Source organism: Meles meles, chromosome 5 (assembly GCF_922984935.1).
Source record: "Meles meles chromosome 5, mMelMel3.1 paternal haplotype, whole genome shotgun sequence".
NCBI classification, from domain to species: Eukaryota; Metazoa; Chordata; class Mammalia; order Carnivora; family Mustelidae; genus Meles; species Meles meles.
In genome coordinates this window covers 50,208,512-50,225,966 of record NC_060070.1, presented here as the reverse complement: position 1 = coordinate 50,225,966, position 17,455 = coordinate 50,208,512, and the positions used below count along the sequence as shown (strand labels likewise).

At 37.3% G+C, this 17,455-nt stretch overlaps 1 protein-coding gene across 2 annotated transcripts in view; it reads left to right on the top strand.

Annotated features, from left to right (window-relative positions):
• BCKDHB (branched chain keto acid dehydrogenase E1 subunit beta) overlaps nt 1–17,455 on the top strand; it is a 232,473-nt gene that overhangs the window by 74,799 nt on the left and 140,219 nt on the right. Inside the window, exons 7-9 of one of the 2 annotated variants that reach the window (XM_046006756.1) lie at nt 1,293–1,390; nt 3,722–3,832; nt 10,402–10,616. In XM_046006756.1, coding sequence (XP_045862712.1) covers nt 1,293–1,390; nt 3,722–3,832; nt 10,402–10,608 — 416 coding nt within the window. In that variant the 3' untranslated portion in view covers nt 10,609–10,616. Of the gene's footprint in view, nt 1–1,292; nt 1,391–3,721; nt 3,833–10,401; nt 10,617–17,455 lie in introns of those variants that run through there. The other variant, XM_046006755.1, reaches the window with a different exon arrangement.

The window sequence follows — 17,455 nt, the reverse complement described above, 5'->3', positions numbered from 1 at the left end:
ACATTTTGTGCCATCAACTGCAGTGAAGCCTGGGAAAGTGCAGATGGGGTCCTTACTTCTGTTGTGGACCAAGGGCCCTGCCTCATCGTATGGGGCACTTCCCTAATTTAGGAAGAGGATTAAGAAGCCTGGCTAACAGAAAGCATGAAAGCTGTCCCCTGCAGACATGCAGGAAGTTGTTGGTATTGATGACTCTGGACAGTGGAGTTCAGACAACTCACTAGGGCACAGATGGGACCTTTTAGTTTGCCCTTCTTTGCTCATCGAATTAAAAATTTTTTTTAAAAATTAAAAAAAAAAACCCCATGCAACAATGATAAAAGATTATAGGGAAAATTAACAAAAGGGATTGTTTTCTTCCCCCCAACCACTTCTATTACTTCTCCCCACCGCTATTAATTACTGTATTACTGGTCTCAGGTGGGAATTTAGGAAGTCTTCCCAGCATAATACGGCAATTCCACCAACTTCTTACTCAATTTCATTTAAAAATTCACCTTGTGATTTCCCCTGGAATTCAATCTTTATATTGCATGTACTTGATTGGGCAGAAATAATCATGAAATAGTCTTGCCAGTGGCTTATTCTTCCTTGGTCTGCTGGAGCTGATCTAGTCTATCTTCTTGAGGTCAAAAGGATTCAGCTTTGAAATTTAAGGTGGTATCAGCTGCCGTAGTTGATGAGGTATTTGTAGATGCATGGTGTAAAAATGAAATAATACTTAAAAAGTTGGCCCTCCTCTGTGTGTCTTGTGTTTCAAGCCCCCCTACATCAACTTCTTGATAGAAAACTTGTCTGAGAACTTAATTCAGTCTGATCGAGTTTTAGTGGAAACGTGGTAAAATTTTTTAACTTTATTTTTTTTAGAACAGTTTTAGATTCACAGAAAAAGTGTGAAGATAAGCTAGTACAGGAGAGTTTCCATATACCCTGCACTCAGTTTTCTGTATGAGTAACCTCTTACAGTAGTATGGCATATTCGTTACAGTTAATGAACCAATATTGGTATGTGGTCGACTAAAGCCCTTACTGTAAGATTTTCTTAGTTTTTACCCAAAGTCCTTCTTCCATGCCAGGGTAGCTGATATATTTTCTACATTTACATGTGACTTTTTCATATGTGTAGTATTGTCGTAGAGCCATATAGTAAATGCTTTTTCTGTTTTAAGTAACTTATGGAATTTGGGAGAAGAATAAAAGAAAGCTGACACAGTGAAATTCTTATATTCTCTTATGCACAAGTGCCACATGAGAAAAAATGAATTTTTATTTTTTCCCTCTTCTATATTCAGTTGAACAGGTTCCTGTAGAACCATACAACATTCCCCTGTCCCGGGCCGAAGTCATTCAGGAAGGGAGTGACGTGACTCTAGTTGCCTGGGGCACTCAGGTCGGTAACATTTCTGAGAACTGATGATGTCCCTGTTGTGTTTGGAAGCTCTCATTTTTAATCCTGATACTATAAAAATCCAATGTGGTGTTTTTCTTATAGGTCAAATTTAAGTCTTGTTAGTGCTACATCTATATCTGGTACTGACTTCTGGTTGAGGGTGAGGTTCCTGTTCAGTCATATTAAAATAGATATGCATGTGGTGAAGCTTAAAAATCTGTTGAGTTGATAGAAGTGTACTCATGGGAAATTGTTTCTTCTGAAGCATGCATTATATGCCCTCCTACTTGTTTCTGTGCTTGACTTCCTGTCTTTTTCATCACATCTGCTGCCATCTCTTGTGATACTTGCTCAGCTGTGTAGACCAGCCGGGGGTCCAGCCTCAAAATTCTGTACCTTTCTCTGTTGCAGTGAACCTCGGTACTGATCTGCCTCAGTTTCCCCACTGCTTGTTATTACGTCGTTCTGCCTCCAGACTCCTCTCTGGCCAGAGATGTCTACCTCTTCTCTATCTCCTTCTTCTAAAGAAATGGTCCATTTTTCTTTTTTCTGTGTGAAAGAAGTACTTATTTTAGAAAACTTGTACAGCATTAAATGAAGAAAAAGAAATCATTTGTAATACCATACCCTCTGACTCTCTTTTCCACTTGATTTTTGGCACAGAGAGGTAGCTCTTCTGGTTTCTTACTGCCAGTGGGAAAACTCTTATCTTTATCTCTGTCACTCAGTATGCATCTTTGCCTCTCTTTGTAATAGGGAAGTTAGTATATTAGATACTATGTTCTATAACTTACCTTTTCCTCACACCTTCTGTGTCTGCTGCCAGTCCTTTACTCCTCTTTCTCTTTTGTCGTATGGTTTTCATAGCTCCCTCTACTGATCTTTCAGATTCCATTTTGCCTTTTCTAGGGCTGTAACTTACCAGTGGTCCCTTCCCTCTTCTGCATTTCTCCTTTCAATGTCCCTTTTATTAAAAGGGTGTATATTTCTTCCCTCTCTAAAAATACCTATTCTTTTCCCTTAAATACCAGTGTATTTCCTCCTTTCTTTTATTACTAAACTTGAACGACTCTTTTCTACTACCTGTATTTAATTCCTTAACTTCCTTATGTTCTTATACCTATGAGTTCTGTCCCCACTGATTTACTAAAACTATTATTGACTAATTTTCCAATTTTCATTTTTTTAAAAGATTTTATTTATTTATTTGGCAGACAGAGATCACAAGTAGGCAGAGAGGCAGGCAGGAAGAGAGAGAGGTAGAAGCAGGCTCCCCGCTGAGCAGAGAGCCCGATGTGGGGCTCGATCCCAGGACCCTGAGACCATGACCTGAGCTGAAGGCAGAGGCTCAACCCACTGAGCCACCCAGGCACCCCACTAATTTTCTAATTTTTAAATCAACCCTTATCCCATATCACTGTAGTGTATGACACAGACTACTGTTTTCATGGAAACCTTTCTTCTTCAGTTTCTGGGATACATTGTCTCCTGATTTTTCTTTTTCCTTCCTCCCTCCCTCCCTCACTTCCTTCTTTCCCTCCTTCCCTCCCTCCCTTCTCTTCCTTCCCTTTCTTTCCTCTCTTACCATGCACAAGTGGTTCCACACTAGGTGTGGAGCCTGACTCAGGGCTCAATCTCATGACCCTGAGGTAATGACCTGAGCTCAAATTAAGAGTTAGTTGCTTAACTGACTGAGCCACCCAGGCACCTCATCTTCTTCTTCCTCCTCTGCTTCTTCTTCTTCTTCTTCTTCTTCCTCCTCCTCCTCTTCTCCTCCTTCTTCTTCTCCTCCACCTCCTCCATCTTCCTCTTCTTCTCCTTCTTCTTCCTTTCCTCCTTTATCCTCTCCTCCTCCTTCCCTCCTTCTTCCTCTTCTCCTCCTTCCTTTCCTCCTCCTCCTTCCCTTTCTCCTTCTTCTTTTCTTTTTCTTCTTCAAGTGAGTTCCTCCTTCTCCATTTTCCCCATAAATGTTGGTCCTTTGCAGGGTCCCATGAGTTCTATCCTTTACTTCTCCTTCCACATGCTTTCACTAGAAACTCAACCTGCTCCTCTAACTTTACTTTCTGTGTGCTGGTATCTTTAGAATCATTGTCTCTATTAATGGCTGATTTCCTTTCCTGAAATTAAGGATATCTTTCCAACTGTTTTCTAGACATCTGTGTTTGATTACTTTGGGGGAAATACGGGGTTCAACATATCTAACACAAATTTAACTCTCCATTGCAAATAAATTCCTCTGACTTTAAAGACTCTTTCTAGTAATGATGTCAGAATTCATCTGACTTTTTGGGTCTAAATCTCTGTAGTTATTTTCTGCTATTTTTATTTCAGGTTCACGTGATCCGAGAGGTAGCTTCCATGGCTCAAGAGAAATTGGGAGTGTCTTGTGAAGTCATTGATCTGAGGACTATACTACCTTGGGATGTGGATACAGTTTGCAAGGTATGAATATAGTGTTGATAGAGTGTCATTTCCTTAAACCTGTGAACCAGATTTGTTGGCAGTTTGCAAAGAATTGTTTTGAAATTTCAAGCTTCATGAGCATTTTCAACTGATTGAAAACTTCAAAACTTACACTGTGACAGAAACGTATGTTATATAAACAGCTTGATGCTCAAGGAAACCAGTCACTTGAGGGTTTTTCCCTCCCATAGTTCTTTGTTTAAAATATTATGGAACTGTGTCCTTCATGCAGCCTGCTTGGGTTGAGCTGTGAAAGTAATGGAGTAGTGCAAATGAGAGCATATCAGGTTGTTGAGGTCACCTGTGTTTTTAACTACTTATGGGTTATGGTTCGATAAGCAAGCTTTAATAGAATCAACTAAATGGTTGGCTGAATTTTCATTTGTCTCCTCTCCAAAAGAGGTGGAGATGGATTATTTAAAAAACAAAGCCAAAAACAAAAACATAACAAAACCCAAAACCAACCTTCTCTATATAGTCTTTGTACTATGAATCACAGTTTGAATGTTATGTTGTGGGATTCTGTCTGCTTTTAGTTTTTCATCTAAGCAAACTCTTGATAGTCCCCTCTCAGGAATATAGTTCAGTTCTCATTTACTTGGTTATAACTGATAGCTTTCATATTAATAAACCAAAGTGCCTCTGTTTCCATTGTGGTCTATAAGGAAGATTAAGCTCTTTTTGTGTGATGGTCTTATGCACTAAAGTTGAGGTAATGTGGCATGTCTTACTTTTTCTTGATTTACTGTTATAGCAAGTGAATTCTAAGACCTAGGGTATTTTATTTTATTTTATTTTTTTTTAAAGATTTTATTTATTTATTTGACAGACAGAGATCACAAGTAGGCAGAGAAGCAGGCAGAGAGAGAGGGAAGCAGGCTCCCCGCTGAGCAGAGAACCTGATGCGGGGCTTGATCCCAGGACCCTGAGATCATGACCTGAGCCGAAGGCAGCGGCTTAACCCACTGAGCCACCCAGGTGCCCCCCTAGGGTATTTTATATCATTTTTTAAGAATAGATAGCTTTGCTGTTTCTTAGGTTAGTCGTGTGAAAAACTGCAGCTCTTAGAATATAGTGTAGGGTGTGTTTAGGTAAAGATTGTTTTATAATTTATTGGAAGACTTAAGATAGTAAATGTTCTGTAGACTCACTTGACATCATCTAGACACTTGACATGGTTATGGATGGCTTCAACAATATTCTAAGTCTTTCTAGTTTCCATCATTAAGAGCAGTATTTTAGGTTCAATTACTCATAACTGCAGGAGAGTCATGCTTCTTGGAGGCTTTTTCAAATCAAGTCAAACACTGGGTTTTCTTTCAAGTAGCCAAATATTCTAAATTATGGTTAAACTGGAGCTGATAGCCTTTGCCCCAGAGTGGGCTTCTTTTTTGCAACCGTATCCCCCATTTATTCTTGGGGTTTGTACTTATAGAGTGAATGGTGCTTTTCTATGGGGATATAATGTTTTGTTATGCTGCAGTGGGGAGTACTGTTAAATGGTTGGGGTGAGTAGTTTTAAACTATATTTACATTTTTATATACTTTATACATCCAAACAGAATTTGGAGCAGCTTATGGTAAAACACAAATATAACAACACTCCACACTTAATTGTGAAGGTAAAGTTAAGAGAGAAGAAGAAAGAAGGGGGAAATTATTTATTTATATTTACCTCTACATAACTTTGCTTGTGGGGTATGCCCCCTCCCCCCTTTATTAAATCTACTGATTGCGTCTTTGTGTGATCCTGGAATCTAGATCTTATTTCCTTGGGGCCCTTTACTACTGGGAAAAGATGAAAGAGGACACTAGAGACTGCTCCTGAATGAAAAGGTGATTCATCAAACCACTGAGTTGCTGGCCTCATCCTTTTAGTCTTGTGTTGGGGTGCTTTCATTGTGTTATTTTTCTAGTTGATGACCTTCTAGTTAGGACAGTGAAAGTCAGCTTGCCTTTTCTTGATTACTTTGGGTTCTGTGACTCTCTTCATTGCTGACCATTGTAATCTTCTGTTTTCCTTTCATGTATCAAAGAAAAGTTTTGGTATGTGGCATCTTTCAAGGGTTTGGAGATGACTTTAAAGAGGAGGACCCTAGAGCTAAACCTCATTAAAAGTGAGGCTTCTTCTTCTTCCCTTTTTTTTTTGTTGTTGTTGTTGTTGAACTACAGTTAAATTTTTCTTTATGAATTCTGTAGTGATCAAAATTTATGTTTATTATGTGTTTTGTTGGTTCTTTTTGTTTTATGATAAAAGGAGATTCCTTAAAAAAATAAATTAAAAAAAATAAGATTCCTCAGCTTTGTTCATGACATGTTAAGCTCAACACCCAAAAGCATGTTTTGGAATATCTACTCAAGAAAAGGCCATTAAAGGTTAAAAAAAACAAAACAAAAAGCTTATTGAACATACATAAACATTAGCATATTATGCATAGTAAAATGACTCTGGGACAGTTGAGGAATTGGTTAATGCAGTCTGAATTTAACTGTGTTTTAAAAATCATAGTCATGCTTTTTGCTTGAGCCTTGAAGCATTGTTTAGAAGTTATAATCCTGAAAAATTGCTTGGGGACAGAGAGCAGCAGAGTGTTTGAATGTTGCTCAGGGAAGCTACAAAATTGGAGACCTGAGTGGGTCCAGGAACCAAGAACCAGTGGTTCATCTACTCCGTTCTGGACCTGATATTAGAGAGCTAAGCTGGAAGCCTCTGAAAAGCAGAATAAAAATTTCCGAGTTTCGAAGTGCCTGGGAGACAGTCCTACCTTGGACTTCAACTCTCAGTTGAAAGTTGTAGAGTCAAGTCTTAGGATCTACGAGAAGTAGATTGAAGCTTCTCAAATCCACAGCACAACCTCTCTCCCTCTCAGTTCCTTATTGGATTAATATAACTTACCTTCTGTTCTGTCTGCCCAGCACAAGGAGTCAGTCCTCCCATCATCTGGAACCTCTGTGAATCAGCATTCAATAAAAAATTACTAAGTATATGAAGAGACAGGACAATTTGATTCAAAACCAAGAGAAAACAGAAACAATAGAAAGCAGATACAGAGGCGATCCAGTCATTGGAGTTAGCAAAGACTTTATTATGTTTAGGAATATAGGAGGAAGAAAAAGAACAAAAGAGGTAAGAAGGTAAAGAATTACCCTGGAGGAGTGTGTGTATGTGTGTGTGTGTTAGAGAGAGAGAGCATTGTAGAACTAAAGAAATATTTGTCAGTAAGAACTCAGCGGATGTGTTTACAAACTTATTGGGCTTAGTAGATGATAGTATTATGAACTAGAAGGCAAGTATATAGAAAATGTCCAAACTGAAGCACAGAAAGAGGGGAAAAACAGAAGAGATTAGAGCAGAAGAGAGCATAGAACACACTGGGGATCTGATCAAAAGATCTGTCCCATATATGATTGGAATTCCAGAAGAGGAGAGAATGAATTGGTCAGAAACCATATAAAAAACATTTCTCCTTAAGCTTTAAGGACACCACCATTCTTGAGGATTTGTAAACCTCTAAGGATGTATTCAAAGAAAACCAAACCCACCTACAAAATGGAATGACATCTTAAATTGCTAAAGATGCCAACCTAACATTCTATACCCATTGAAAACATACTCTTAAAGTTAAGATGTAATAAAAAAATACCTTAGGCACATAGAAATTGAGAGAGTTTCTCACCAGCACATTTTTACTAAAGACTATACAACGAGGCATTTCTTTTTTTTTTTTTTTAAGATTTTATTTATTTATTTGACAGAGAGAGATCACAAGTAGATAGAGAGGCAGGCAGAGAGAGAGAGAGGGAAGCAGGCTCCCTGCTGAGCAAAGAGCCCGATGCGGGACTCGATCCCAGGACCCCGAGATCATGACCTGAGCTGAAGGCAGCGGCTTAACCCACTGAGCCACCCAGGCGCCCCGACAACAAGGCATTTCTTTAGGCAGAAGGAAAATGATCCTATAAGACAGACAGAATGGGCTTACATGGTTAAAATATTCTGTTGTTCTAGAGTTATTAAATTTAATATTTTTATTAGATAATAGTAAGTTAGGGATGCATGTTGTAACCTCAGGAATAACAACTGAAATCATAGTAAAAGTATATATCCAGCAAGTTAAAAAGGGACATATAGTTAAACAGAAGTATTTGGTTAAACTAAAAGAAAGGAAAATACGTTTAAAAAAAAAACAAAAACCCCAAACAAGCAAACAAACAAAAAAAACCCCCAAAACAAAACAGGTGTGTCACTAGAAAACAGATAGATGATAGCTATAAACCCAAGTGTATAAGTAATTAAAAACAGAAGGATTAAATCTAGTATACATTATGAAATGCCACAGTATGCTGAGCTCAATTGAATATGGAACCTTTATCAAAACTGACCAAATCCTAGGACATAAATATAATCTTAAACTTTAGATGTTTAAAGTCACTTAGAGTTTGGACTATAGTGGAATTCAATTAGAAATTGGATTCTAATTTCTGGAAATTAGAATTTCCAGAATTCTAGAAAAGCCTCAACTTCCTACAAATTAAATAATTTACATTTAAATCAAAGGTTGTAAAAGAAACTGAAACAGAAATTAGAAAAATACTGAACTGAAGGGTTTTGAAGTTACTAAATATCAAAAATTTTAAGATTCAGCTAAAGTCATGCTTGGAGAGAGCTGTATGGCCGGAAATATATATATTTAGAAAAGAAGAATAAGAACAAAAAAATTAGTGATCTGAATGTCCATCTCCAGAAAGAAAATCAAATCTAGAGAAAATAGGATAAATATAGTGATAAAGAGCAGAAATCAGTGAAACAGCATGTACAGTAGAGAAGTTTAATAAAGTAAAAATTAGATTTTTGAAGAGACTAATGTACTTGATAAGCCTTTAGCAAGATTAATGGAAAAAAACAGGGCAAACACAAATGACAAACACTAGGTATGAAGAAGGGGAAATCACAGAGCCTACAGACAATAGAAATATACTAAGAGTATAGCCTGAACAATTTTATGAATAAGTTTTGGGTGAAATGTACAGATTCCTAGGAAAATACGATGTTTTCAAAAATAAAAATGAGAAAACCTCAATAGTCATATATCAAAGAAACTGAATCCATTTTCATTAATGCATATACAAGGAAAACCCTAGACCCAGAGGGCTTTGCCGGTGAATTTTTTAAAGCACAGTTCTTATGTAAATTCTTAGAGAAAATAGAACAAGAGGGCATATTTCCAAATTCTTTATATAAGGCTGGCACAATCTTTATACCAAATCTGTTTCAGATAGTATATAAAGAAAGATTATAGAAACATTTTTCTTATGAATGGAGATGTAAAAATCAAAATATGGGAAAGTCAAATCCAACAATATACAAAAAGATAAAAGTGAGGGTTTATTTCAAGTATGCAAGGGGTGTTTGACATTCACAAACATTCACACTGTGGTTGGTGCAATTTTCCACGTGAACAGGAAATGGGAAAAACAATCATGATGATCTTTGTAATACAGAAAAACATTTGTTAAAAGTCAGTATCCATTCATAATGAAAATTTCTTAGTAACCTAGAAATAGAAGGGGAATCTATAAAGAGCAGCTTTATCTTGTAGCTATGAATAGCTATAAAAAGCTTGCAGCAAAAATCATATTTCCTACTGAAATTTTGACTTCTTTTCCATTGAGATCAAGAAAGCAACAAGGATGCCCACACATAAGGGCAAGAGATACAAAAATCATATGGATTGGAAAGACGTAAAACTTACTACTCATAGATAATGTGATTTGTATGTAAAAAGATCTAGTGGAATCTATGGGCAGATCATTAGAATTCAGTTTACCAATACCCCTGGAAACAAGGTCAATATACAATAATTGTATCTTTATATACCAGCAACAAAATAGAAAAGGAATGTATAATACCAGCAACAAATAGAAAATAAATTGGTAACTTTTGAAAAAGCATAAAAAAACAAACACCTAGGGTGAAACTGAGTGATATGTATGTGAAAACTATGCAGAAAATCACAAAACATTATTCTGAGAAATTAGAGAAGATGCAAGCAAACTGAAGCACAAACCCTATTAATCTATTGTAAGGCCAAGACTAGCCAAGGCAATCTTGAAGAATAAAGCTGGAGGACTTAGTTATCAAATGTGTTATAATCAGGATGTGTTGTAAGGTTATAATCATTACAGCATTGTACTGGGGTAGAGTTAGACCACAGCGCTGCCACTGATAATTTCCTTGAATTTATAATGTAGTGAGCCTTTTTGTAGACGTAGGGAGAGCCTTGGTGTCCTCTGATCTGGTGCAGTTTTTTTGGTCATTCAGCCAGAAACCCATACCCCTAAGTAGAGCTGTTCTTCTCAAGCTCCCCAGGGATAAGAACTTTGGCTAAGTTTTTCGGGCTTGAATAGATTTCTTGCTGAGATACAGACCACGTTCGGAGTGAGTTAAAAAGCGAGCTACAAAGTTAAAAAAAAATCAGAGGCCAGGCACAGAGTTAGGCTTGAGGTACTATCCAACTTGAAATGATTTTTTTTTTTTTTTTAATGTGTAGAAATTCAGAGAAGCTGCTTATGGAAAAGAAGAACTTGATTTTGGCAGGAGAATGACAATCTTTGAAAGAAACTCAGGATTCGAGAATAATACTGTCCTTCCGCTTGAAATCAACTGCCTACAACAGTGCAAAAAAGAAAAGAAAAATGACAGTTTACAAAGTGTAGGTGATTTCCACATGTTTATAGAGAAGAAAGTATTGACATAGAGCTTTGACATGCTTATACTTTATTTGAAGATTAAGTATGTTAACTATTGAAATAGATAAGAGTTTGCCTTTGTATCTTGGAACCTTTTTTGATTTTTCTCTTTCTTCTGCCTGCCCACATTCAAGTCCAACGCAGGTCTTGCTGGCTTTGCCTACACAGTATGTCCAACATCTGTCCACCAGCTCTCATGCTCGCCTGCGTTTTGGCCATAGCCTCGAAATACTGTCTTGCTTCCGCTCTTCCCTTGTCATAGCCAGAACTGATCCTTTCAAATGTGAGTCACATCAGGTCCCTTCTAGTCTCAAAAGGCCTCAATAGTTTCCCATTAAAATTGGTGGAAAAGTCAAATTTCTTACCATGGTCTGCAGGAGTTTACCTCGTGTCACCACCTTCCACAGCCTACTACCTGTCCACCCTTCAGGAGATGCTCTTCTTTGATTCTCAACCAGGTGATGTTAGGTCACCACTCAAATACCATTTTCTCCTTCAAGGCCCTTGACCTACTTACTGAATATTGAATACCATCCCTCTCACCAAGACTTCCTTTTACCCCTCCTTCCTTTTCTAGAGAGATGAAATGATCTAACATATGTGTAACTTTATTATTTATATTGTGAATTTTTCTTCCCCTGATAGGAGGTTAAGTTCTGTGAGGCTAGGGGTTTTTGTCTGTTGGCTGACTGCTGATTTCTTGGTACCTGAAAAAAAAACACGCCTGGATTAGGTTGGCACTCAGTAGATTTTTGCTGTGCAGTATCAGCAAAAGAAAGTTTGATGATGAAACTGTTGAATAGTGAAATGTTTTGAGTTTGGTACTTTTTCTTATTTTTGGTGCTTATACAAAAGTCTGAAAAGTAACTCTAGAATAATGCTTTATGAATATATCTGTTTTAAGCTGAAGCATTTATTTTAAAGTCTTGAGTTAGTTTGACCTTGTGTTTTATTTTTCTTGACAGTTCTCCATTTTCCATCATGGTATATAGAAATTATCGTTGGAATTCTCATTAGAACAGGACCAATTTATTCCAAAAAGCAAAGTGCAAGTGACTACAGTAAGCCTCAGCTATCTTGCAATTTCTAAGAATTGAGTTCTTATGATAATTTTCTACATAGATGAGAGTTACTATTTCTGGGTAGTAGTTTTTAAAACTTCTTAACCCTTTGAATGGCAATATTTCCAGAACCTTTTCATCTTTTCTCAAGGAAAACATAAAGTATAAAATTTCATCTTTCAGAAATAATTTTGTCCAAATGAGCATGAGTTGTTACACTGTTTTGACATTTACGTTTATTGAGGTATATGGTTGTTAACTTCATTGATACATTTCTGTGCTTAATTTCATGGTTTTAAGTCTCTTTAAATTTAAATTTTCTTTTATCTTTTGCCGTCACATCATTGCCAGGTGCTGTGGGATCCGGATGACCAAACTTTACAGCTGAGACATGTACATTGTCCAGGGAAGGCCTGTAGTGATTTCTCCTGAATCAAGAACACATGCTTTACTCTTCAAGCCTTATGATACTAATTTGCATTTTTCCGAACCTTTCTCCTCTTATTTCCTTGCCTGTTTTGTGAGGTGGGTCATTGTCAAGGACTTTGGAGCTGGAAGAGGTCAGCCTGGCCTGCTCCCTTTGGTCTTTCTACTGATCCCAGGAGTGACCTGTGACTTTTAACATCCATCATAGCTATTTGGCACTGCTTCTGATCAAGGGTTTTCTCTGTTCAAACATACTGGTACGAGATACTGTTGGCAAAATCTCTCCCTCCTCCCCCAAAGTAATCTACCTTTTTTTTTTTTTGGAGGTATACAGGAGGTAGGTTGTTACCTTTTAAATTTTTCTTCTTCTTCTTTTTTTTTTTAAAGATTTAATTTATTTATTTGACAGACAGATATCACAAGCAAGCAGAGAGGCAGGCAGAGAGAGAGAGAGGAGGAAGTAGGCTCCCCGCCAAGCAGAGAGCCTGATGTGGGACTTGATCCCAGGACCCTGAGATCATGACCTGAGCTGAAGGCAGAGACTTAATCCACTGAACCACCCAGGTGTCCCACCTTTTAAATTCTTAACAAAGCTTGGAAGTGATATAGAAAGGAACTTCCTCTCTCCCTCCCTCTTGCTTTCCCTCTCTTTTCTCTTTTCGACCTGACTTGTGTAGCAAAAGTTGATGATGTGCCATCGATGCCAATGGTTGTTGCATGGCTGCATGTTGAGGCATCTATGGTCTCAGTATCTTGGGGGTATCCTGGGAGCAGGGCAAGGCCTCTGTGGCACTACAACGTGGGACAGAAGCTGGAAGTAGGTGGAAGTAGGTTTGCTGTGGCATGAGGAAGTGACTGCAGTTGCGAGGGAGCATTTAACATCCTCTCCTCCTGTCCTTTCACTCCAGCTATTTTCATGCTTCAAAAGACTTCACTGGGACCCTGGATAAAGTGAAGGCCAGTTCTGAGGCTGGCAAGGGGAGAGGGGTGGAGATGGGGAGGTTCTGGGAGCCCAGTCCTTCAATAAAAAAAGGAAAAGGGTATTGTAGGAGTGGAACTGGGAAGAAGTGGGAAGAAGTTAAACCTTGGTCATCTGGGTGTGGCTAATCATTTATATATAAAGTACCAAGTTTGCTTACTCTTTCTACTTGCACCTGGTGTTAGTGTATTTGTGAATAGTGCAAAGCAGATGGAGAAGACCCAAAGTACCATTGAAGTTAAACGTAAAAATATATGGGTTACATTTTATGACTTTAATTATAATTTTGTAGCCGTTAGGTTTTTTATTTTCATAAGATCGATTTGGATTACCTTAGGTTTCATTTTTAGTAAGATTACTAACACTTGGAAGGTAATATTTAGGGTCTGTACTTGCTGTGAATGGCTCTAAATTGGTTCTGTGGGGAAGTTGGAGAATTTGCCTTTAGAGAACATATAATGGCTTAGTACTCCCAGTTACATACATTTTTTTTAGTCCAATTTCTTGGACCTGATTGATAATTCAGTGGTTGAATACTAGCTCTTTGCTGGAAGTTTTTAATTGGTGAGGTGGAGGGGAGGGAATAGGAGAATGGATGAGAGAATAAGAACATTACCACAGTGCGGGGGTGGGCAGGGGAGCTAGTAATTACCTGTAACCACTAGAGGCCTCTCTTAAGCCAAGTTTCATGGTTAGTATTACCAGGTTTCCATAACGGGGCCTGACTCTGTCATTGTAAATTAAGCATATTTTATGTTGAGGTTCAGAATAAATAGTATCAGGGTGCTGTTTTCCTAGAGCATATATTATAATGTATCCCAAATGTTTTCTTTAATGTGTTTATCAGAACAACCGATGATTTGACTGAAAACAAATTAGAAATCTCTCTCTGCGCTTTTCTTTCACTCTCTAAATAAGTTTTTGATAAAAATATATAATCAAGGAATATGCCCAGATGAAAATTATATGCCTCTTTGATGGTGCAATGATATTTAGGTTTAAAATTATTACGGATTTAACATGGTGTATTTAATTGTTGGGAGTAGTAGGTGTTTTTCTGATGTAGACTCTAAGTAAAGTTATTTTAGGTTGCATATTTAAAATTTCACGTGTTTCTTTCATGATTATTATAAGCTTCTGATATAAAAAAATATAAGAAGTGATTCAAAAACCTTTTTTAGACTTAATACTATCTGGGGTAAAAATAAGTGCTTTCCTTTAGGAATAATGAAAATATCATTTTTAGTTTGGAATTATTTTGGTGTGGGTTGACCTTGCAGAGAATTCAGGCAGGGAAGGCAGGTCATCCGGTCTGATAAGAATTGCTGCTCTGTTCTAAAATAGGAAGGCTGACAATTTGGAACTTGGTTCCGCTTTTGATACCGCATGGTTCGTATAGGATTTTCTTTGTCATGACCACAACTGGTTAGTTGTACGAATTGGAGCACATTCTAGGTCCTTGGGTGCTATACTTGGGACGTGATGACTACATTTATTGCCCTGCAGGGTGGCCCTTGGATGATTCCTTGGAGTTCCATGAGGGCGGGGGAGTCTTGTGAATTTTGTTCATTATTGTGTCCCTCAGAATTTTGAAGAGTGTGCGGTATAGAGAAGAAACTCAGTAAATATTTGTTGAATGATCTTATTATTGCATGTCAAAAATAGCATGAAATATGTAGTAAGGAGTCGATCTTTCAGTGGAAGAAATTAACAGAGAAACTGGTGATTTTTGAGCGCCTGGGTGGCTCAGTCAGTTAAGCGGTTGCCTTTGACTCAGGTCATGATCTCAGGGTCCTGGGATCGAGCCCCACATCGGGCTCTCTGCTCAGCAGGGAGCCTGCTTCTCCCTCTCCCTCTGCTTGCCTTTCTGCCTACTTGTGATCTCTCTCTGTCAAATAAATAAATAAAATCTTAAAAAAAAAAAAAAGAAACTGGTAATTTCTGTAGAAAAAAAACACCCTGAGAGTATCACTCTGGCTACCTGGTCTATTTTTAGTATGACTTATGTTTTAGGTATGTCTTGAAGAAGATTAGGATAGTGCCTGGGTTCTGATCTAACTTTGTGTAATATACGAAATATAACAAGGCTTGACATACCACTGGTGAGTGGTAGATCAGAGTTCAAAACAACGTGTTTTATGCATAGCTCCCTTAGTGTTCACAACAGTTCTAGTTAGATGTCAGCGTCATTATTTTATAGGTGAGAAGACTGAGTAACTTGTTCCCGGTCACACAGCTGAGAAGGTTGCTGGCCTCTGCTTTTATTAAAGCATGCAGCTTCTCAGAGTCCATAGTCTCTTATGGTTCTGAAAAACAACCTGAGGGTTTTGAAGGGTCAGGGGTGGGAGGTTGGGGGAACAGGTGGTGGGTAATGGGGAGGGCACGTTTTGCATGGAGCACTGGGTGTTGTGCAAAAAGAATGAATACTGTTATGCTGAAAAAATAAATAAAATGGAAAAAAAAAAAAAAAAGAAATACCGGACAGCAAAAACAAAAAAACAAAACAACAACAACAACAAAAAGCATGCAGCTTCTCAACCAGTTTGAATAGACTTTGTAAATATTTTTCAGATGTGATGAAATAACTGTGATTTGGGATATAATTTGAATGTAACTTGTACGTGTAGAAGATATTGGCAATTGCTGTGTGTTTATGAGGGGGAGTCGTTTCTGTTTCTTTCCTGCTGGGCTCTCTGTCAGAACTGTAAAGTGTTCCGACAGAGGCATTTCCATTCTCTATGCTGAGAATTTCTGTTCCCATTTTAAGGATGAGGAAACTGTGTCTCAGAAAGGTTAGAAATCTTCCAAAGTGACTCAGCTAATGAGTGGCAGAACTGCAGTTCGGTCTTAGGTCTTAAATTCTGGAATGCTGACATTTTCGTAGTATCCCCGTGCCTCATGTTGGAATAGTTATTTGATGATTATCTAACTTCATGCTTTAAATAAAAATGATCATTTGAATTTTACTGATGAAATGCTTCTAAATTTGACCTTGCAAATATTTTATAACATTTCAAGAGTTTTCTTTCACATTTGCCCACCTGTATAACACTTTTTAAAAGAACAGAACATTCCTAAACACTGTATACACCTTGTAAATCACACTACCATATTTCATTTCATTTGGCATTATTTTTTTCCTTCTACATGGAACTGGAGAAAGCAAGATTAAATTTTATAATTATATTTTTCCATTTCTAATCCTACTTAATATGTCCCCTTGTACACTTAAATTATTTGAGTTTCACTCAAGATTTTCATTTTGTTGAAACTATTTGCTTTTGCTGTTAGGGAAAGCAGTGAAAGGAAACAAATCCATTACCTCATTTCATAGTGAAAAAAGCTCATAGGTACTTTGTGTTCTTAGTTTAACATTTTAGGTTCAATGTAAGAAATCTACATTTGTTCTTTTTTTTTCTTTTTCTTTTTTTGATGGCCATCAAACTGGTACTTACATTTAGGAAATTGTAGCATTTATGCTATAATTGGTAAGTTTTTCTTGCCTTTTCTATTATAATACTCTGGTTTTGCAATGTCTAGCTGTTACAGTTTAACTTAAAACTTTATTAAAACTATGGTCTTCAAAAGATTTAAAAGGTAAAATTAAGGAATAATACCATTTACTTCTGTAATTTTTTTGTTCCAAAATTGAAACCACCCTTATCAGTCATGGATAGTCAAGCCTTCCAAACACACACACTCCCTGTCACATGCTTTTGTTGCTTTTTCTTCCAAGAACTTGGTTTTCTCTCTCTTTCTCTTTTCTTTTATATCTTTTAGTTACATGGTTTCTTCTGTAGCTGTTGCACATCTGAAGTTTATTTTTTAGTACCGTATGCATTTTTGTTGTTATTGTGAATAACATCATTGTTATTATAGTTTATCCCTTTGTTGCCTTTTCTGTATGTAATGGGAGAGGTTAAAAAATTAAAGTAATACATTACATCCCAGTAACAGTTTAGCAGAGCATATAATGCGAAACAATATTTCCCATCCCTGTTTTTAGGCCCACCCCTAAACATGGCCACTTTTAACCACTTCTCTGTTTTGTTCTGATGGCCACTTCCATATCTTTAAGACATTATATGGGTATTTTTGTCATAATACTTTATTCATTTCTGCAAAGACCTGGATTCTAAATATATACCAAAAATAACAGGGTTTATGGAAGTAGGTTCATCAGATAGCTCAAAACATATACAGCTTTGTTACTAGAGCAAGGAAGGGTTTGAAACTAGAGTCAGGAAGGAGTGAACCTGCTGGGTTATGGAGTTAAGAGCAAAATGCATACAAGTTGGGGAGAACCATGCAATAAACACTTCTAAAACAGAACAGATGGGCTAGGCTGAGTCAAGAGGCTTAGTGTATGGAACTGTTTTTCTCTGAGGC